Source organism: Colletotrichum jinshuiense, chromosome 2 (genome assembly GCF_051148585.1).
Source record: "Colletotrichum jinshuiense chromosome 2, complete sequence".
NCBI classification, from domain to species: Eukaryota; Fungi; Ascomycota; class Sordariomycetes; order Glomerellales; family Glomerellaceae; genus Colletotrichum; species Colletotrichum jinshuiense.
Window position 1 is genome coordinate 4799820 of NC_139309.1, and position 22630 is coordinate 4822449.

At 56.1% G+C, this 22630-nt stretch overlaps 4 protein-coding genes across 4 annotated transcripts; 1 reads left to right on the forward strand and 3 right to left on the reverse strand.

The window, feature by feature from the left end:
• Positions 1–2287: 2287 nt before the first annotated feature.
• EsH8_II_001257 (glucosidase II beta subunit-like protein-domain-containing protein) lies at positions 2288–4024 on the reverse strand (the record flags this gene model as incomplete). Its single annotated transcript, XM_083264555.1, has 2 exons — positions 2288–3865; positions 3926–4024. The coding sequence occupies 2 exons, from the start codon at positions 4022–4024 to the stop codon at positions 2288–2290; spliced, it is 1677 nt and encodes a 558-aa protein (XP_083121877.1).
• An 8951-nt stretch (positions 4025–12975) lies between these two features.
• EsH8_II_001258 (uncharacterized protein) lies at positions 12976–15042 on the forward strand (the record flags this gene model as incomplete). Its single annotated transcript, XM_083264556.1, has 2 exons — positions 12976–13257; positions 13318–15042. 2 exons carry the CDS (start codon positions 12976–12978, stop codon positions 15040–15042), a joined length of 2007 nt encoding a protein of 668 aa, XP_083121878.1.
• Positions 15043–16821: 1779 nt separating this feature from the next.
• EsH8_II_001259 (P-loop containing nucleoside triphosphate hydrolase protein) lies at positions 16822–18588 on the reverse strand (the record flags this gene model as incomplete). The annotated part of the gene is made up of 1 exon (XM_083264557.1): positions 16822–18588. The coding sequence occupies one exon, from the start codon at positions 18586–18588 to the stop codon at positions 16822–16824; it is 1767 nt and encodes a 588-aa protein (XP_083121879.1).
• A 2763-nt stretch (positions 18589–21351) lies between these two features.
• EsH8_II_001260 (Alpha/Beta hydrolase protein) lies at positions 21352–22227 on the reverse strand (the record flags this gene model as incomplete). The annotated part of the gene is made up of 1 exon (XM_083264558.1): positions 21352–22227. The coding sequence occupies one exon, from the start codon at positions 22225–22227 to the stop codon at positions 21352–21354; it is 876 nt and encodes a 291-aa protein (XP_083121880.1).
• Between the last annotated feature and the right edge of the window lie 403 nt (positions 22228–22630).

Consider the following 22630-nt stretch of genomic DNA (forward strand, 5'->3'; position numbering starts at 1 on the left):
CGCGCCTGGCCCCCCCGATGCGGGAACGACTTCATTAAGCAGCGAAAGGCAGACAGGGGTTGCCCGGCTCACCTTTCCTCGTCTATCCCGTCGCTGCTGAAAACCCGCGGTATCTAAAGCCTCATACTCATACCAATGCTGCGAAATAAGTGCGTGCTGGGTCCCATCTCCAAGAACGAACTCGAGCGTTGGAGCAGCCCTCCGGGCGTAATGGCGCCAACCGCCGGGATGTTCTGCAGCCCGGCCTAGGGGGGCTCGGGGGGAGCGGCCGCCCAGTCGACATGCGAGATAGTGCGTCGAATGGGCCCATTCACCACTCCGATGATGCAACCGTATGCCAGGAGTTGCTGCGGTCGAAATCTCACCGCGCAGTGATATTGCCCCCGGCCCGGCGACGCTGTTGCTGTTCAAGGCGGCCGCCGCGCGCACTCCACATAAGCCGGCAGTAGTGCGTGCCTCGGTTGCTTCGAGATCCCCAGTGAACGTCTCGTCTGTGAGGCCTGGAGACGCTCCTCGCCTGTCCGATGCCGCAGTCTTTTGCGCGCACGCGGGCGGTGGTCTTCGAGTGGACCGAGTCCGAAAGTCCAAAATGGCATATCCTCGAGGGGAAATTTAGTCGGATCAGCAACTTGTTGACTCGTCCTCATTTCCCAGACTCCCACAATCTGCTGCCCAGACAAAGTGTGTCATGATCCGTGGGCAGTCAGTAATCTCATCCCGGGGGCGTGACGTTCATGCGGACTCGGTCAGAGCTCGGTCGTTGACGACGAGTGCTAGTCATTCTGGTATGGAGGGCGGCTCAAAGCCAAGAACGTGCGGGGCCGTTGAACTAGGAGGTTGGATCGTGGGTCCTCGTCCTGCCACATTCCTGTCGTGTATGCCAATGAGTAAGGTAAGTTGAGAAGCTGTTTGCTAGCATCGTAGTGATATGTGCTTCGTAACGGCGTTGGCCGCTTCACGCCATGTCACCAATGCATGTCTGGGGGTGTTGCGAGGGCATATGGTCGTCGACAAGAATAGTCGAGGGATCAGGAGTGGTTAAATCACCAATGGTTAGGCAACTGCAACATGTATCGGTGGTTTCTCCGTTTCGAGCGCAGTGACAATGCCGTTCTCCTGCAGGCCGAACCTCAAGAGCCTCAAGAGCGCCCACTTTAATCTTGTAAGCGTCGATTACGGACACCTAGTCTGACCCAGATCCCCCTCACCCCCCTCCCCCCTGGATCGACGAAAACGAGGGGTCATGTGCCTGGGGATTTTGAAATTTTGATGCGTGATCCCCAAAATGAGCCCCTCCTTGCTTCAATGGCTAGAGATACGGCAGGTGCGTGGGTTTAAACGTGATAAATAAACCATTGTTTTTTTTTTTTTTTTGCAAGGAAAGACCAAGGAAAGGCCTCTCAGCGTGGGGCATCGGGACTTCCGGTGCCCGTATCCTGCTCTAGAGGTTCTCTGGGCGGTCTTCTGGGCCAGAAGCCACAGCAGGACGCCGTGACAGCTTGGCCTGAACTGTTCTGGTAGGTTCACCACTAACTATCCGTGTTCTGAGTGGCAGGACAAGCTCCAACGGCTTTTCCGAAATCTTATGAGGGCGCCAATGATCACAGTTTCAACAGAGAGGCTAAGGTACGACCGGTATGGGAAGACTGCGGCAACGTGAGAAACTAAGCAGTTCCGAGATCTTCGGCCGTCGCTTGCTCCTGCGGTCTTAGGGACAGTCGAGAGTACTCTTTTACCTGACGGTAGCGTCAAGATAGCAATATGAAAGGGGACATGGGATACGTAGTACACATCACCCTTGACAAACACAGATACAGAAACAAATTCTGGACTAAGGGCAGCAGCATGGCCACACTCGGCTTGATGGGAACAAGGAGCCCTCGAATCGTCCACGGGGGCTCTCCAACAGGGAGGGGTTTCGTATGCCTTGCTGCCCAGAAGATACACCTCTACCTTGTCATCAGAGATACAGAAACCCGGGCCATGGGAAGCAGAGTACAGTGTAACGAGGAGAGCAAACCTCCATCCTCACGACTGGGTCTCGTCTCATCCCAGTCTCTGGCCAGTCCCTGCTCGAAAGGGGGCTGTATTTGTGAGAAAGAAAGAAAAAAGAAAGAAAGAAAAGGGATCAGACAGTCACAATGGCAAGTAAACAGCTTGGAACAATTCATTAAGTCTTTCGAGAACAAACATCCGAAACCCTTCAGTACTGCTTCGGTGTAATCAATTTACACATGACGATAATCCCCAAAACGCCAATGCCAGCCCGTCGGAAAGGCGCATATCCTTAGAGCTCGTCCTTGAAGAACTGCTCCACGCTTCCGTCCTCTTCCTCCTGCTGCTGCTGCTGCTGCTCCTTTTGCTGCTGCTGGTCTTGCTGATGCTGGTGGTCCTCCTGCTGCTGCTGCTGGTCCTGCTGCTTCTGCTGCTTCTGCTGCTTCTGCTGCCCCGCCTCATCGGCAGCCTTCTTCTTCCTCTTCCCCTTCCCAGAGAGGTCCTCCTCGCTCTCCCCCGCCGAGCCGTGGTCGACGATGCCCCGGATCTCCCTCTGGTCGCCCGGCTGCTCCACGACCTCGAGCTTCCACCCCTTGTCGCCGGCGATGCGCTCCAGCTGCGCCCGCATCTCCTCCACGAGCTCCGGGCTCAGGTCCAGCTTCTTGAGCTCGTTCTCGTCGAGCACGCTCGTCTCGCCGCCCTCGGCCTTGCTCTTGGCGCTGGCGATGATCTCCGCCAGCGGCCCGTGCCCGCGCCCGGGGAGGTAGCTGCGCGGCGGGGCGAGCTTGGCCGGCGGCTTGCCCTCCTCGTCCGCGTCCGCGAGCACGCTGCGCGAGCCGACGATGACGCCGCCCACGTTGACGCCCTTCTGGGCCCGGTCCCTGGCGTTCGGGTCTTGCTGTTCCTGCTGCTGCTGTTGCAGCAGCAGCTCGTCAATGGCGGCGGGATCCTCCACCCGCCCCACCATCGCCTCCTCGGCTTCCAGCGTCTTCTGGCGGTGCCATTCGGCCTGCGCCGCGGGGTCGTCGGACGGGAGGATGAGCCGGCAGCTGATGGGGTTCGCGGTCGTGGCCCTCGGCGGGAGGAAGGCCACGTCGTTGCAGAGGCGCGGGGTGTTGACGACCATGAGGTAGGCGCACGTAGTGACCTCCTTGATCCAGCCGATACGGTCCCCTTTCATGCCAGGCACGCAGTGGTACTGCACCTCGATCGTCCGCTCGCGGCCGGTGAGATCGCAGATGGTCCCCCCGTCCATCCTCTGCACGAGGTACCGCTGGTCGCCCTTGATCTGCAGATCAGTGTTCGCCGGGGGGTCCCCGGCGTTCGTCGTTTGCTGCTCTTGGTTGTGTGTCTGTTGTCGCTGGCTTGGCGACTTTTGTGCCCGGCCGAGGACGTACTCGGCCGTGTGGGGGTCGCGGACGGGCGGCTGCCCATTGGGAACCGTCGGAAGGGCGTGGAACTGGACGACCTCGCTGTTGTAGCAGAAGCTGTAGCTCCACCACCCGGACATGAAGTACAGACAGTTGCCGTCCAGGTCGTTCAGCAGCTTCCAGCCGTGCGCCGAGGCCTTGGCCAGCTCCCGCGCCTCCTCCTGCTTCGCGAGCTCCGTCGCCGTGTGGTTTTCGGGGGTCTGGGGCTCCAGGATGGGTATCGAGCAGAGGAACTTGGAGGGGGGCATCTTCATGACCTCGTACCTCTCAGCGACATCCGCCGCGGGTCCATTGTCGGCGTCGGCGGCGTCTCGGGTGTCCTGGGAGACGTCGGAGGCCGTGGAGAAATCGGCCGAGTAGGCGGGATGCGGGTTCGTGCGGTCCAGCAGGACCTGCGCTTCGTTTTCTAAAATGTAGGATTCCGAGATGACGATCTCGTACTGCGCACGCACAAACGTCAGCACCGCCCGTCACGAACGGCTCTCGGCCGCCGGACGTACCTGGGGATATGCCACGAGGTCATCGTGGACGCTGAAGCCGGAGTGGCGGGCCCCGCACAGCTGGGCTGTCGCCAGCAAGACTAGGTTGAGACGGCGCATCGTGCCGTGTAATTGGACGTTGGTTCACATGTAGAGGGAGCGAAAGTTGTGGTGGAGAGGTGCCGTCGCTCGTGTGGCCACCTTGAACCTATTTGGACAGTCGCGCAGCGCGCATTGGCTACCGCTGTTCCGTAGCTCACAGGTGTCATTAACGGCAGGGTTCCCGCTGAGACAGCATTGCCGAGGTTCTGCCGGTTGGGCCGGTGTAAGTGGGGCCGATGAGGGCGGTCACGTGGATTGGTCTCGTTGATCCAGTCCCACCTTCGTGACTTCATCTTAAGAAACCGACATTACTTTTCTGCCGCCTGTCATTATTCCAAGCCAGCCATGGGTTACGATCTTGCAGTTCGGGTGTTGTAGTGGAGTAATTGCCTCTAGCAGGGATTGAATTGCACTGCATAGCCTCAAAGTGACGTTTCAAGATACAAAGCTGCAAATTATAAACACGAGCATGGACGAGCCAGTTCCCGAAGCCGTCGCAACATCAAGCGATGATCAGAGGGCAATAAAGGTCACTTTGCGGTACAATGGAGAACAGAGACACGGTGGGACAATAAGCTGTATACGTTCCCGTTAGAGCACGTAGCCGAGGCCGCTATCTTGCCGCCCAAAACATGCCAAAGCCGCGATACACACATTAGCCTTGGCCCATCTTCCATCTATCCTCCACTTATATTCCAATGTCCTAGCAAGCAATTGACTTTATCAACGGCGCCCAGATAGAACCGCCATGTGGTACAGCTGAGCTACTGTGTTGGGAAGGCTCGCCTACTCCAACCACAATGAACATATGTGGGGGTTAGAGGCTTTGCTCTTCGTTATCAGGGCGTTCATGGGAATGGATCACTGCGAAAGCCATCTTGCATGATTATCTGGTGATTGTCTTGGGGTGGTGTAAAATTCAGTAAGGCCATTTGCGGCTCTGCGGCTTCTATTATAGAGGTGATAGGGACGGATGGCTGCCAAAGCCATCTCATAAGGTTGGCTGGTGATTGGGATAGATTGGAATTTAGTTAATTAAGGGCAATGAGGCTCTCATTGTGGAGCAAGATTGCGCAAGTCAGCTTAACGGTTGACTCACGATTACCTATGGGGTGGATTAAAATGCAGTGAACTCTGTCCCTTTTATAGTTTTGGTGACGGGGCGCTCATTGGACTTGGTTGCCTTGTGATTGCTTTCGGATTGGATTAAAATGCAGTGAGAACGAGCCTCCTGCCTGAGATCGCAACGAGGCTCTCCCATTAGGGACACCGAGACTGCAAAAGTCAGCCTAACTGGTTGACTTTTGATTGCCTCTGGGGTGGGTTAAAATGCAGTGAAGAGCAGGCTATATGGGGCCGGTGCTCATTAAGGAAATATTGCATAAGAAGTCAGCTCGTTTGGCTGCCTTGTGATTGCTTTTATGGTAGACTAAAATGCAGTGATAGATGGAAGGCTGGCGACATACCAACATTCATTCAGTAAGGCTCTCATTGGGGACATCAAGATTGAGAAGGGCAGCCTAACTGGTTGCTTCTGATTGCCTCTAGGGTGGATTAAAATGCAGTGAAGAGCAGACCGTTTAGACCGTTTAGACCGTTTAGACCTGCATATTTCGGTGACCGGTTCGCGGATGGGGCTGATACCATGCCGCGGCGCCAGAGTCCCGGCCATAGCTGATCTACATCCATACGCCGAGCACACATGTACCGTCCGCGGTATCGGCGGCAGCCCTCTTCACGAGCCAATATGTTCCCGTGGCCGATATCGAAGGGAAGATAGTAGTAGCCAGCAGATAGATGAGCGGGTGCGCAGGTGCTCAGGTGCGCAGATGCGCAGATTACCGTAGCCGCACTCTACGTAGCCCGAACTTTCGAGCCCCGTGCCTGCCTCACCTTCCCAATAATTGGTCGTCTGTGTCTGCCCGTCTCTCCCTGTCTCTGTCTCTTGTGCAGTCTCTCACACACTCCATGCCCATTTGTTTGTCTGTCTCTGGCCTCTCGGCCAAGCTGGCACACAGCGGAAGCAGCCCCAGCAGCAGCAGCGAGCGGGCTGGCTGGCGGGAAGCACGCCTAGACCGAATCCCCGGCCGAATCAGCGCCACGGCAGGTCTGTCAGGCCGGCCTCCTGCACGACTTACATGACAAAAGCCCGCAACCGGGGGAGGGAGGCGAGGAGACTGGACAACACGAGAGCGAAAGGGGGTGCCGGGTTTGCTCCGCGAATGCGACGCGCGGTTGCGCTGCGATGCGGCTCGGGGAGCCGGCCCACGATGTACCCTATTCGACGAGGAGAAAAGATGCGAGTATTACCCAAAGGGCGGGATTGGATGATGGGCTGACGGAGGCGTCCTAGCGGCAGGCTGATTCTCTGTCCGTGGTCTCGTCCCCTACTACCACGCTACCATGCAATAGTGTCCGACCCCTCATTCCTCACCGAGATGTGGCGAAGACAAACGCCAAGCGGCCGTCAGATAGATGCCCCTCGCCCTATTGGGGACCGGGCGTTGAAAAAGCAGCCATGCGCTTTTGGTTTAACGGGCCTGTCTGTTTGGCACAGCCGCCGCACGGAAGAGGACGACTGGCTGTGCCGTGCGTTGGCAGGACTCTAGAAAATCAATGGTTTCTATCAACCCCCAATATCGGGCACACACCCAGCCGTGGCCAAGAAACGCGAAAAGCGTCATTGGAGAAGAGGAAAAAGGGCCATGCGGCGCTCAGAAAGGCGAATACTGCCGCCAATTTGCCATTATTCTGGGATTGAGTTCCGCTGGTGTTGCAATGCAACAATTAAACAACTTGACACCAAACAAGTAAACGAGCTATGGCCCTGAGGCGGTAAGACCCGCCATTGTCGTTGCCGTTGCTGTCGGCGGCGGCGGCGGCCATGGGGTTGGGATGGACATGAACAAAAAAAAATGTTCGTAAGGGTGGCTAGAAGCGACGGCGAAAGCGAGCATGGAGACAACATGTGCATCGTCGAGTGGGATCGCCAACCGTGCGACTACGGTCGGTTGTTTCTGCGCGAGTCGCGCACTTGCGCGCAAAAGGTGCATACCATACTGGGTACTTGTGTAGTCAGCGGCAGCGGCAGCGGCAGCAGCAACAGCAGCATGTTGAACCGTGTCTATTTCGGTGAGTGACAAACAGAGTGCGATCTGCGAGAGACGGCCATCCCAACACGGGAGATGCGAGGGCGAGACAGACAGAAACACAAGGGGAGGAGGGGAGGGGACCCGGGTCTGCCGGGGAACACCCCCCAAATCCCAATGCCATCTCCCGTCATCAGACGGGAGATTGTCGCAGAGATGCATGGGCCACTGGGGTCCGTTGCAAGGAGGGTCGCGGTTGATGACACCTCATCTCTGCCATCTCTCTCGGGCGGTCTGAGAGCGGCCATTTGGGCAACTTTGGCTGGAAGTGACCGGAAGGGCGAGGACGGGGGGGGAGAGGGCGACAGCGGTGATCCCTCGAGGCGGGACACTGCGCGGGACGATCCCGAGCTTCTTTTGGGAGACGTTGCTTGGCTGATGGAATGGGGCCGGTTTGAGTAGATGGAGAGTAGATTTTGGAGCACGAGGTTCATTCGGAGGGGCAAACAGACGAGACGAGACGAGACGAGACTACCGCGCGTAAAGCAGCCAAGATTGGAACTCCATCTCTGGGAAAGAGCAATACCAACACCAAAAAGCTACCTACCTCACCCATGTGGTGGAGGGAGGGGCGCCGCATCGCAAGAGCCAATGGTGAAGGCGGCGGGGCGGCAGCCTCACTTTGCGGGAGCGAGCCGTGGCCAGTCAACCTTCGCCCTGCGGCGCTAATCCGTATTTGGCGATGACCTAGCGCGGGCGTGATTCGTCGAAGCTGGATGAGGTAAAAGTGGATCCGGCCGGCCTGGGAGAGAGTTGGGGGAAGGAGGGGGGGAGGGGAGTGTCCAGCGAGCGTTGGACGACATGGGAAAGCCCAGCTTGCCTTACAGCACTAACCCAACGGTAACAGCCCGCTGCTTACAGAGTGTGCATAGGTACGTAGCGGGTGTGTCCAGTGAGACTGGCGATTCGATGTGGGGGGGAGGAGGGGTTCTCCAACGCCGCAAGTACGTACACTCTCGAAAACGAGGCAAACAGTTGGCGATTGGACCAACACGGCCAATGAATGGATGGAGGATCAGATGCGTCCTGTGATGGGCACCGTATCGTATCGCGTCAATCACAGATTTTGGCGTCATTGGAGTGGGTGTGGAATGGGGTCATGGCATGGCATCTTCTGTGGACTGCTGCTGCTGCCGTGGCACGCAGCGCATGCAAGTCGGCGGACGGGACAGCCAGTCAGGTCGTGATTAGGCGTTTTTTGTTGTTTGCTTCCCTTTCCCCTTCTGCTTCGATGCAGCGCGGTAGCTTTCCATCGAATGACATCGCGGCGCTCGGTGGCACAGGGGGAAGAAAAAAAGACTGCGGGCAGACGCGGTGGTCAGCCAGCACCCGGGGGCCTGGGGTGAGGGGTGCCTCCCACCCCCGTCGTATCATTGCCGCCTTGAGACGACAACGATGACTACGAGATGCAGTTGGTGATGGGCGCCCACGATGTGTGGCATTACCCTGCTAGGGAAGCCGGCGGGCCATACAACACACGGCCGGAGGGGTGGTGGTGAGGGAAGCAGGCTGCGAAGCGGTGCCTGAACATCATGGGCGCATCTAAAGTATGGCATGGGCACCTCACGGGCATGGCATGGTTGTGGAATTGTCTTGTCTCTTGTCACTTGTGTGTGTGTACTTTTTGTTTTGTGTGTGAGCGTCTCTGCGTGGCGTGCGTCCGTGAGCGATGCCGAAGACATGGGAGGCTGCATGTCGGGTGTGCTTGTGTGTCTTATGGGATGGGAGATCGCTGTCCCAAATGTCCTGATGCTGACCACAATGACGGGATATGTCTTTGGTGTTGTTTCTTATCCCTTGGGCTGAGCACAAGCACCTCCATCCATCCCCAACGTCCCCGGCCGCGGGCCAGCAACGCAGCTTGCCGTCCTGTAGGCATAATTGCTTTTTCCCTCTCGTGCGTCACTCACATCCCGCGTTCTCAGTGTCTCAAAAAGCCATGGCCGGGCTCCCTTCCGATTTCCCCGTTCCCGGCCCAGGCTTGGAGATCAGTCAAGATTAGGTAGCCAGGCATGGGGGGACTCGCAAGCTTAGGTGATAACCGACCCCTTGCGGCGCCAACAGCATGGTTGGTTGTTTGATTTTTGTTTTTCCTTTCGTTCATTCTTTCCCAATTTGTGACTTGTCCATCCCTATGTTGGTCTAAAGTGTATGGCATGGTGTATCGAATCGGGTTGGTTGTTTGTTGGGTTTGGCCCAACGTTTGACACGTTCCGTCATTTGCGACTTACAATTCCATCATCGCTGGTCGTCACTGTTACCTCGGGGTAATTATCGCTCTCGTCACAAGTTTTGAAGTTTCAAGTTTTGAACTATTGAAAAGAAATAAAAGAAAAAAGGATGCCGAAGGATCGGACGATTCCGCCCAAAAGGATCCAAGCTGGTCCATCGGGACGCGATTCCCCCCTCATCCCGATCTCGTCCTGAATAGGGTAGAGGGGAAAAGCCAATTCACTCTTTGACCTCATGTGTGAGATGAGCGTTCGTGGAGTGAGTGACAGTGCCAGAAGAGGGGCCTAAGGGGAGCTAGGGAAGCTACGCATGAATGAGCATCAAGGTATGCTGTTGTCGAAAAGGCAGCCGAGAACGAGAAGGGCCGCGAATACACGAGGGGAAATGGTTACAGAAGTAAGGACGAAATAGAGTTGCTTGATAAGGACATCCCGTCCCTGTTAGCGGGACACCGTAGTGGTGGTAGAGGTGGTGGTGATGTTGCGTTGCTCGGTCCCCGCGGCGGGAAGTTTGAAAGGTTGTCTCTTTTTGCTTTCGGCTGGTGCTGTCAGTAGCGCGCAACCGCATGCTCAACGGCCGACGGTGTCAGGGACGAGTCATGTCAAACGGCGCGCGGGAGTATCCCAAGCCACATACACACACTCACACACACAGGCACGCCCACAAGCTACTGTGTACATCCATCACAAAGTGCCGGTTGTATCATTTGATGAAAGATAGTTTAGCTGGTCTGGTCTTGGTGGTGGTCCGGTCTGGTGTTTCCCCCCCTCCTCCCTCTCTGTTTCTTCCTATCTTGCGGCTATTACCTCATGCATTACATGCCAACGTATTACCATGATATGCTGAATATGCTAAAGCGCGCGCGGGGTCCAATGCAAATGCGCACAGTTGCGAGCGCGATGGTCACCGTGTTGGGACAGGTTACGCGCGGAGGCCGAAGTGTGTTTGCACGGGCAATGCCAGCATGACGGACACATGTTAGAGCCATCATTCACTGTTCAGATGGATGCGAGCGATGCACAAGAGACGGACGTTGGAGGTCGGAACAGACGGTTGGATGATGATGGAAGTGGGGAAGAGAGAAGGGGAGAGGGGACATGGCATCTTCATCCTTCATCGCATCGCGATCTCATTACCATTGCAATACACCGCAGAAAGGGATCCGCAAGCGGGTGGGCCCAGCTGCGAAAGCTCGGGACGATCACGATGTCGGCGCATTATCCCAGGTCCTTACAGCTGCTTCATCGTCGTGATGGGCTGTGGGGGGGAGGGCCCCCGGCCAGGCAGGCTGTCGGTCACTGATTGCAGGCGGGTGGTGGTTCTGTACGGCACTCGCTGTATGTCTGTCACATTTAGCGTAGAGAAGATAATTAGCTGGAGAGGCAGTGCGCACTGCGATGCAAATGTGCAGTGGACTGGACCTGACTGGGATGGGTCCAAGTCAGGTCATGATGGGCGCTGCTAAAGTGAACTTTGTGAGAGAGCACCAGCCCGGGATTGGAAAAGCTCAAGATTAAGGACGCGGCAAGATGGATAATGACAACCCGGCTAAGGGCAGGGTTCCTGAGCGGTGGCCAGGACCAGTCTAGATGTGGCAAAGATGCGAAAAGCCTCGACAGAACTCATGACATTGAGGGGAGACTGAGAGTTCGTATGAGCCGGCGGGAGTGGTTAGGTTAGTGCGGTTGAAAGTACAGACGCATAGCAAGTGTTCGGCAGCCTGCCCTGCCATGCCATGCCAGCAAGAGTGAGTGAGCTGAACGGCAACCGGGCGAAGTTGTGCCTAGAATGAAAGATTATTGAGCCATCATTAGGCCTTGCACCCCTGCCCGGCACGCGCTAGCAGACGTGTTCGGTGCCCACACACCCCCCCTTCCCTGGTGACCACCGCGACCTCCCAAAAATACCACACTGGAAACTGGGACAGTCGTCACCGAAGCCGAAAGTACCTGAGTACTTTGTATGGTGGAGGAGGGTAGGGGGGGGCAGACTGGAAACCAGAAACGCCGTGCGCGACGCTGCATCAGCCGAAGCCTGACGGGCAGATCCCAGCCAGACTCAGTGTTTACTTTGCTCGGTGGATCCCGGACCAGCGCAGTACGTACCTTTTTTTGGAGAAGGCTGCGACTGGGCGATTCAGAGTTATCGCGGGGCCACGGACGGGCGAGCTTCACCCCCACTTTAACCTTCTTTCCCTGCTTCCATTCGTTCCTTCCTTGCCTAGCTGTCCTCTGCCTGCCTGTCTTCTGCTGCTGCTAGCTGTTTCGTTGCTCCTGCTGCCGCTGTCTCTTGTCGGCGCCGACTCTGTCTGCCCAACTGAGTGAGTACGTGAGAAGCTCCTGCTCCTGCTCCTGCTTCTGCTCCTGCTCCTCGAGAGTTCTTTCCTTCCCTCGTCCTAGTCAACTATACAATGGTACATGCTAATTAGCCTTCGTTGTCGTCGTCCCTCTTGTCTCGTCTCGTCTCGGCCCACACCCCCCATTTCTGCTCACCGCACCTTTTGCCCAGGCAGATTCCTGTACACCGCAGTTCCCAGAGTACTATGTAGCTGCGCATCTCGTCATAGGACTTTTTAGCAGCAGAACAATCAATACCTACCGACCATGGCAATGGCCATGGCAAGAGCAGGACCAGTACAAGCAGCAGCTCCCTGCCGGCCAGCTCATCATCACCACCCAACACCCAACACCACCACCGGTCGTCGTCGTCTCCATACAGCACGCTCCATCTCCATCACACACCCTCTACCCAACCACTGCATCGCATTCATCCCACACCTCACTCACATACTGCATGGTTGTCTAGTGTACACTCACACACCACACACTCACACACTCACCCACACACACACTCACACACTGACACACACCTCATCACCATCGCAGCACACGCCCCCTTCCCTTCCCATCCATCCACATTCATCCATCCATCCCCCCTTTACCCCTGTCATTTCTAGCGTGCTCTGTCTTGCCTGTTCCACCGACATTACCAGCTCGCTGTGGAGACGCCGCAAAGCCTCACTTCCGTGACTGGGCACTCGTTGCGCTGCTGATCCTGTCGACTTCTTTAAACCACTAGGCCTCGCCGTCCGCCTTCCCAAATCCTCCTACGATCGTCTTCCTATTCGAAGCCACAACTCCCTGTCCATCGCCTCGCCTCGCATTCAAGAAACCTTCTCTCACAAATCCCTCGAGACCAAACACAAGTCTCGACCACAAAGAAACAAAAATTCACGCCGCCGGGTTTTGTTTCGCCAACAGAAAAAAAAAAAAAAAAGGGACATACCACAGTCTTTTTTGCTCCAAACAATATCCCCGCTAATTTCCACCGTCGTTCACTCGGGGGCCCTTGGATGCGCTGGACAAAGACGAGGCTGCAGCAACTTCACATCCATCACCATCGAATCCTCTACCCGTCCTGACTCGGACGGCCCTAGATCTGAACCGAAGTTGAGGCCTGACACGCTTCACACCTCGGCACGAACCAGACAGAACCCTAGCTTCGCTCGTCACCCCGCTGTCTAACACCGTCTTCACTGTCGGCAAAAGTAAAAGAAAAAAAAAGGCAGAGTCAGATAGACGGACCAACATGAGTCAACCCTACAACATCCAAGAGATTCAACGGCAGATGCATGAGAAGGAGCAAGAGCTAGCAAACCTCCACAACCTTCTTCAACATGCATCTGTACCGGCTGCCATGAGCAATCATCTAAACCTGCTCCCACACCAAGGTGACTACCACGTAGATTCTGCCATTAGCCAGCATCAACATCAACAACAACATCACAATGGTCTCCTTCTGGCCAGGAGAGCCACAATGCCAAGGAGCAAGTCCAACATGGGCTACTCTGCTGCACCCACAAGAATGATGGTAAATCGCCATTTCGTGCTACTGCCGTGCACCTTGCATCCGTACTAACAAACATATCAGGAGCACAGTGGTGACCTCGACTCACCACACCCCGTCAAGCGCGCGAGGGTCATGTCACAGCAGCACCCCCGCGCCGTGCCCATGACGGGCATGGCAAGAAGTGCCTCCTACAGATCGGAAAAGTCGAATCCCTTTGTCGCCAAGGGCCCCGTGGCAACCCTTCAGACGTCAAATGCGACCAACACCATGATGGATCGCTTTTGCGAGTCCAAGGACGACCCTCATGTGTTGTTTGAGCCCTCCCTGCACCGCACGCCATCAAATCGACGCCATTCGGGCCTTTCGCCAGTGGAAGAGAACGCTTCTTTCTCAGACCTCGGCGTCGGCATGAACCCTGCCGATTACTTGGCCACGCAATACGAGATACCGTCTCCAGCCATGATTCCGCCTCCGCACTTCTTGACCCCCTACGACGGCCGCAATTCGCAGGCTAGCTTGGTCACCTCGGTCTGTCCGTCAATGAGCTCCGGCACCTCGGCTGCCGAGACGATGCCCTTGACGAGGGAGAACAGCTCGTTCGACAACCGCTTCGACAACCAGTCCCTCAGCGGCGCATTGGAGATGGCAAGAATCAACTCAACACAATCGCAACCCGCCGACTTCATGGCACATGATCACTTCGCCGTTCCGCCTCAGGGCACTTCGCCCAATGTCAAGTCGGAGAGCTACCTGGCCTATGTCGGCGCCGGTGCCAGCCTTTCGCCGCACTACGCCCAGCAGTCGCCCATGGATGAGCAGTTCCTTCAAGGCTCGTCCATGATGGAGCGCTCCATCTCCGCCAACAGCACCGCGTCCACAAAGTCGAACACGGAGCGTAGGGCAAAGGAGGCTCGCCTGCAGCAGATCCAGAACGCCAACCGAACCAAACTCTGCCCCAAACCCCTCGAAGCCATCAAGTCTTCCCAATCCACTGCCGCCAAGAAGGAGGGCAAGGTCGCCGTGGCCAAGGGTTCCTACACTCGTCCTAAGCATCCCAAGGTCTACTGCGATATGTGCTCGGACCACCCCGATGGCTTCCGTGGCGACCACGAGTTGAGAAGACACGTCAACGCAAAACACGAGGGCGTTGTCAAGAAGTTCGTCTGCCGCGACCCTGCGACGGCCGGCATTCAATCTGGCGTGCAGGCAATCAACCCACTGTCCAAATGCAAGCAGTGTGTCGCTAATAAGCACTATGGCGCCTACTACAACGCCGCTGCTCATCTCCGCCGCACTCACTTCAAGCCCAAGACTCCTCGCGGCAAGAACAAGAGAGGCGACGACGAGGAGAAGCGTGGCGGCAAGGGCGGCGGCGACTGGCCCCCCATGAATGAGCTCAAGCTGTGGATGGAAGAGGTGCTTGTCGCTGCCGATGACGATGCTGGCGAGGCCGAAGCCCAGGACGAAGATGAAGAGGAGGCCGCACAGTTCGACCCCTCCATGTCGATGGACCTCTCCCTTGGCCACATGGGCGAGAACATGCCCTACGACATGGGTTACGCTGCGTCCTATCAGATGCCCGAGCTGGCGGCAATTGATACGTCTCAGGCCTCTTACTTGGCCGTCTCCAACATGCCACTTTCGTCGGCGTCGGAGGCATTCGCCTTCTCGCCCTTCACTTCAACCTCGCCAATGAGCGGCCTGTCCCACGAGACGGCCTTCTCCATTTCGTCTTCAAACACCATCACACCCACCAACTTCCAGGACCCACTCGCAGAGAGCTATGACGGCTATGCCGCCTACTAATTGAGAGGTCTTGAATCCTTTGGATTTAACTCTCTTAATTCAAGACATTTTCGTTTCCGTGTCACATTTTACCCCGATTGTGGTTGCATGCAGTGTTGGGCTGCGCTCAGGCATTCTCATTAGGCTGATTTGGCCCCATGCATGACGCGAGCCTGCCCAACATTGCCCACCACCATTCGACCCGCAAGGCCGAGCGAGAAAAAAAAAGAGGAAAACAAAAACACCCAAGACAAAAAAAAAAAAAGACAAGTTTCTTTTGACTGGCGGCACTATCATGACATCATGATCATTACACGCTGTTGCCGAAAGCTGGCCAGGTGGAAACACCTCAGTGCCGCATTCCCTCAGCCAACCTATTTCCCACGTTCCGTTTCTTTCCATTTCAGTATATCTCTCTTATAGTCTCTATTTGCGTCGCTCGACAGTCAGCGGGGATACGTTTCACATGGCTCAGTGATATGCGGTGACAGCATTTCACGCCTTCCAGGAGCCGAATGCCTCGGTGGTGCAACCGGGGCTTAGAAATGCTGTACATATATACGGCCACGTTTTTGGACACAAATGTCCAGTAGTTCAAAAGGGCGTCGTGAGCGACGGGCTGGGGGGGGGAGGGGGTACCACTTCGGCCTTGGATGGTACAGGTGTTGTTCTTCCGCAAGGAGGTTGTTTAAACGGGTGTGTTTTCCTGCAAGGTGTTGGGGACTTGGGCTGTCTTTTTTGGAACGGGTTTTGGTTTTGAGGACGAGGGCTTGGATTGCCCTGCGGCGTTGACATGTGTATATACATGGGATCCGGTGCGGGTTGGGTAGACGCACAGCTCGCGCTTGCGTTGGAAGGCCAGAAGGACTTGGTAATGTCCCTGGGAGGAGTGTATAGCACGAGCACGAGCCGAATCAGGTGCACAGCACCTTTGAACTTCATTCTCACCCGCCAAAAGACTCATGTGACGTACAAACTGTTGGGAAGCTGGACTCGCATTATATTGCATTGCATTCCAAAGAATAAATAAAAAAGGCTTCCGGATCCAACTCCGGCAACCGGGTATGCTGGCCTAGGGAGCCCCCTGCCGGGCGTCAGCCTGCAACACCCGGGCCCCCTCCCGCGCAATCTGTCGCCGAGCTGTTCGCTGAGCCGTTTCCCCCCTCCTATAAATAAAACGCACCGCCGGGTTCGGGGATGATCCAGGTTCGGATCCTCTCGGCGGAAGGGGCGGGAGGGGTGGATTGCGAACCCGCCTCGGCGCCCGGTGATGCAATCAAACTAATGAAAAAAAAAAAAGGGGGGGGGGGGGGGGGTTCACCAACGGATTCTGCTTGTCATGGACTCATCGTGTACACATCAAGACTTGACAGAGGGAGGAGGGCGTCGAGAGACAATTTAGGCTTCCCACATGAACACCAACAGATGAGGAGAGGAAGATCCCGGACCGTGGAATAAGATCACTGTTTTGTTGGACTGCAAACAGACCGCCCAAGAAAGACATGGCAAACTTCGTTTTCATTTATTCTTCTTCTCTCCTTCTCCCTTTTTATTGCCCGGAACTTCTAATAAACCGTAACCCGCGTCTATACCGTAAAAAACGCCAGCCGCACCTATCCCCAGGTGTGATATCCCACTTTTTCTCCCGTCGTACAGATTGATGTATGAGGGGGTATCAAGATGTGTAGTAAGTAGTAAACAAGCTCGGGAAACCGCCCAAAGTGGAAGTAAAACGACGAACACATTAGACACACGGAAAAAAAAGAGGAAAAGAAAATAGGGGGGAAGTGGGTAGGGCATCTAGAATCTGCCGCCACGTCTTCCACCGCCACGTCCTCCGCCTCCACCTCCGCCTCCACCTCCACGGCCGCCGGAGCCGCCACTGCGACCCTCACCGCCGCCGCCGCCACCACCGCCGCCGCGGTGTCCGTGGCGTCCCTTGGGCGCATCGGGGATGATGACCAGGCCTCTGGTTCCGCGCAGGCCCATCTTGCCGACGGTGCTCTTCTGGATGGGCGGCGTCTCGGGGCACGCGAGGGCGTCGCGCGCAAAGACGTTGCCCTCGGCGACGAGCTGCTCCTTCTCCCACTTGAGCGGCTTCATCCAGTTCTTGTAGTAGCCCAACCAGGCCTGGTAGATCTTGGCCTTTTGCGCCTCGTCGATGCGCTGCTCTGCGATGGCGTACACCTGCTCCGCGGACGAGAGGTCTGCGGGGCGGGTCTGGAAGGAGATTTCCTTGAGGGTCCACTGGGGGAAGAAGCCCTCGACCTCGGCAACGATGAAGATGCCGCGGCCCTCGGCACCGGCACGGGCGGTACGGCCCAGGCGGTGGATGTACGACTCCTTGTCGGCGGGGATGCCGACCTGGAAGACGGAAGTGACGCCGGGGAAATCCATGCCGCGGGCGATGACGTCCGTGGCGACGAGGATGCCGGACTTGGAGTCGCGGTAGTCGTTTGTCGTCTTTGTGCGCTTGCTCTGGGAGATGCGAGAGTGCAGGACGGAGGCGGGGGGCATGTTGGGCATGTTGGAGAGGACGTCGCCGTAGAAGTCGGCGAGGGCGGCCGTCGGGGCGAAGATGATGGCCTTGAAGGTCTCCGGGCCGACGTGGGCGGCTTCCTCGCGGATGGCACCGACCATGGCGGGGGCGACGGCGGCGAAGGTGGGCACCTTGATGAGGTGCTGGGGGACGCGCTCGTGGGTGTTGGCCTCGCCGGCGGGGATGGTGGAGATGAACTTGTAGCCCTTGGAGAGGATGAGGCCGGCGACTTGCTCGACGTGCGCGGCGATGGTGGCCGAGAAGAGCATGCCCTGGCGGTTGGTCTTGGCCTTGTCGGGCAGGGCGCGGACGATGTCCTTGAGGGCGGGCATGAAGCCCATGTCCAAGAGGCGGTCGGCCTCGTCGAGCACCAGCGTGTCGAGGTTGCGGAAGGACTCCTTGATGTACTCGTTGGACAGGTGGTCGATGAGACGTCCGGGGGTGGCAATGAGAATGTCGCAGCCGGCGAGGATCTGTCTCTCCTCGCGGTCCTTGTTCGTGCCTCCGATGGCGATGCAGACGCGGTACTGCTTGAGGCGCTGGAGGAGAGCCTCGGCCTCCTTTGCGATCTGCATGGCCAGCTCACGGGTAGGCGAGATGACAAGCAGAGAGATGCCGGCGCCGCGACCGCGGTTGTTGGTGATCAGGGTCTGGATGGCGGGGAGGAGGAAAGCGATGGTCTTGCCAGTACCCGTCTTGGCCTGGACGAGGCAGTCGCCACGCTTGGGGGGCAGAAGCTCGGTGAGGGTAGCGGCCTGGACGGGCATCATGTGGTCGAACTTGAGGTCCTCAGTGATGGCCTGGACCAGAGCCGGGTTGACGCCGACCATGTCGGCGAACCTCGGGGTGTCCTGGGGGACGGGCTCGGTGAGGGGCGGTGCGGCGGTTTGGGGGACTGCCGTCGGCGCGGCAGCTGGGGCTCTCGCCGGCGCAGGCTGGCCCGATCTGGGGGACTCGTTGTAGGGCGCATCCCGGCGGTCGCGCCTGGGACCGCGCTTCTGGTTTGATCCTCTTCCTCTGCGTTCCATGATGTCAAAGTTTGAAATTTTCACGGCGATAAGCAAGGCCGTTTTGAAGAGGTTGTTGATGTCAAAGGGAAAATTTCCTGGAACAACAGGGTCCTGACGAAACCGCTCTAGGCTTGGCCTAGCGCGCCGCGATAAGAAACTGCGGCAGGTCCGATAAGAAATCTAGGGGTCCTGCCTACCTGCCCTCACCGCCCGCTCCACTTTGCCCCTCCCCCGCTTCTTTTCACGCCGCGCCGTACCTGTGAGGCTGCACTAATTACTGTAGTAGAGCCCGTAATCGCCTAAACGTGCTGTTGCCGGGCCCCCCACGGACTGATATCCGGGCTGAGGTGGCCGCAAGGTTAGCCGCGCGCCGTGTCCGTAGCGTGGGTTCTATTATAAGAAAAAAAGGAACTGCACTGCGAGACAAACCACCATGATTGATGTGATTGATGTAATTTATATAATTCATCTATATTTCATAATGCTGCCAAGTCTGCGGCAAATTCGAACAGACCTAACGACGTCTTTATCTTCTCAATTGCCATACCCATACTTGGTGCCCCCATTGTATCCAAGTTGGTCGGTACATTCTTGGCCCTTACCGACGGGTTCATCCTGCTTGTCATAAACGCTGACCACCTTCTCCCACACAACGACCCCAGACTACAACATGATACAACCAACCACTAAGGCCATCAGGAGGACCTATGCACGCACGCAATCGAAGTTGCAGATTTTGTGCGTGAACCATGATCCGCTAACCTTTTAGCAGTTCCTCGAAGCAAGAAAGATTTAATAACATCCAAGCGAGTTGGATGGCGAGTATACATGGTACCAAACACACCCCAGAGGTAGTCCACCGGTGACCCGCCAAAACAGCTGGGGCTGACACCCGTCACGGTCGACATGTATGAGAGACACTTCGGGGGTAAAACCCAATGACAGCAATTAGCTGATTATTGTATCATAACTCATTCCAGGGGAAGAAGAGGTGGCTTTGCGGTCGAGGCTGCTTCGGCTCAGTAGCTGTCGTCTTTCCCTTTGCGCGCAACCACCAGTGCTTGGCGATACGGTAGACCAGTCGGTGTGGCAAAGTTTCACGCAGGTAATATGAACATCGAGGAGTTGATTGTGTTTATGTCAAAGATTGCGGCGGGTGTGCTGCTCTTTTCCGGTTCGCCGTCAATGTCTACATGTTAGTTATGTGTGTATGTAGTCTCAAACGACCCTGGCGATCACAATGACCTGGCGTGGTCTCTTGAGCCAGTTCAGAAAATGAATTGTGCAGCGGTATTGCAGACAGATATTAATTGTCGACTTTAGGAGTTTACAGAAGGCCCTGCAATGACTGGGTAGATAATTGTCCTTGGGCAAGGAAAGAGAAAGCATAATCTTTTTTTTTTCCTTTTTCACACTTCATTGAAGACAATGTCACTAGAAGAAACCAATACCCGTTTATGGGCATGAAGAGTGTTATTCACTCTACCGAAATAGTGTTCCGGCATGCCTACTCGGATTGGGCGTCCACGCTATTGATATCCTCGTCTTGTGTTTGATAATGTCAACTTGGTGTGTCACAAAGATGGATCTCGCTTTGACGCTGCAACTCTATTTCAGGCAAACATGGACCTCTGTTGGTGAAAGACTAAATTTCGGCCCATCATAAGGTTAAGTCCAGTCTATACAAATCGGCATGCCAGGCTTGTTCTGTTGTTCTCTAGGACCAGGGACAGCCACACGCAATATCGCAACCAGTAGGTTTAAGGCATCCCCAACAAAATGAACTAGTACATGAGCAAATGACCGGCGTATTTGAGTCATTTTCTTGCGGTCTAACTCGATTCGCCATGTGTGGCCGAAACGTTGCAGAAGCCCCTCGTCACTTGGCCAGACACTAATAGCATGGCAATATGGCTAGAGAAACCAAGTAGTGCCTTGGCCTAGCGAGGGATCTTACTAGAACCTAGAGAAAGTAGAGCGATTCATGCACAAACACAATGAGGAAGGAGGTTTTTGTCCGCGAGCTTTTCGTTGCTACCCATGGGCCATCATTTGGCCACGGACAAGCCAACGAACGGCCAAGACGATACCGCAAGCAGCAGGAGCAGAGTTTTATGGCACTAGTAGCTCATCGAAGAGCTACCAGACCTTGTCAACACGGACCCTGGAACAGGGTTAAAGGGGGCTTGCCAGGATCCCACGGGACTCAATCGTCAGCAGACAAAAACTAACAAGAACTTATCAGATGGCGAGCAGGTTAAACGGATCGACGGACGACGAGGTTGCTGGGGAACAATACGTCTTTTAGATGCTTTTTAAGTTATTTGCAACAAAAGACCTAGTCGACTTTGGCAGCAGGCGCAGGAACTTGCTGCTTCTGAAATTTCAAAAAGGATTACTGTATGAAGAGCCATGTAATGGAAAATAATGTCGTTAGTCTCTACTGAGTAGAGACGTTCTACTACCTCTCGACAGGACCTCTGGAGTTGAAGTACAGCTTACGGCAGTTTAGACTGAGTTTATCAGTACTTGAGAGTTTTTTGAAAAAAAGTCAATCATATAGTGGCACCATGTATCATTCGAGTTCACGATCAACGTCGGTACAGACACAATGATTTCCATCCAGTCATTGAATTTCCAAGCTATCTATGATTTATCTCAATGACGCTCCGCCCAGGCTTTTTTTTTCTTCGTTGGCACAATATCACAAATGCCTCCCATGGCTTCTATACATCATAACAGAACAAGAAATGTTGGCAATTTTTTTTAAAAAAAAACCCTTTATGCCTTGAAGAAGTCCGTGATGGCCTTGGTGAACTGGGTGGGGTCTTGCAGGGGCGCAAAGTGGCTGACGCCGGTGAGGATGGAGACCTTGCTGCCCGGGATGGCCTTGTTCAGGATGTCGGGGACGTTGCGGTTGACGGCCTCCTCGTGCTCGGCGCCGACAATCAGGACCTTGGAGCCGTCGATGCTGCGCATCTGGGCGTCGGTGAACTGGGGCAGGGTGTTCTCCATGGTGAGGACCTTGTTCGCGAAGACGGTGAAGTTGGCGGTGGGCTGGAGCTGGGGGTACTCGACCCTGCAGCGGGCGACAAAGGTCGAGAAGATCTCGGTGTCGCCGAAGGTCGCGTTGGTCTGCTCGGGCCTGGACGAGGCGCCGAAGAGGAAGGCCTTGTTGATGGGCTTCGTGGTCACGGGGTTGATGAGCGCAGCAAGCGTGGTGATACCGCCGTCAGACCATCCGACGACGTTGTACTTCGTGACGCCAATGTTCTCGAGCAGGGCGTGGATGTCGAGAGCCATCTGGTCGTAGGTGAAGACATCCGCCGCGTTGAACGTCGAGCGGCCGTGACCGCGGCGGTCGACGGCGATGACGTAGTGGCCCGCGCTGATGAGGCGGGTGATGACGGAGCCGAAGTAGGCCGAGTAGCCCAGGCCGCCGTGGTCCATGACGATGGGCACGCCGCCCGCCTTCTCGTTGTACTTTTGGTACCACATCTTGATGCCATTGATCGACACCGTCGCCGTGGAGATCGGCGAGGGGAGGTTAGGGGTGGCCGGGAGAGTCAACCAGACGGGCTTGGTTTGGCGGACAGCCAAGCCGGAGACGGCGCCGGCCAGAGCAGTGGCGGCGAGGAGGACGTTGTTGAAATGCATCTTGGCGATATCAAGGTGGACTAACAACAATAAAAGAGTGTGGTGATTGGCCGAAATACAAAAGTGAGAGACTGAAAGCGAGAGACTTGCGACTTGGAAACCAAAGGCGCTTTGATCGGTGAAGAGGGGGGGGGAAAGAAGCATTAGTTTGCAGGTGATTTGCCGCGTAGTTAAATACACGATCCTCTCCAAGCTCCTCTCTCCCCCGCCTTACCGAAGAGCTGGAATTGAGTTAATTGCCATTCATCCCGTCGTGGCGGAGCCAGCCATGAAAATAGGAGTTATGTCAAGGATCACGACTCAAGCACCTGGATTTAAAGTTTCGCACACTTCGCCCTCTCCGTTGTCCGTGCCGAACTGGTGGGCTGTCGACCGGCTGTCCCGGGAAAAGCCTCCTCAACTC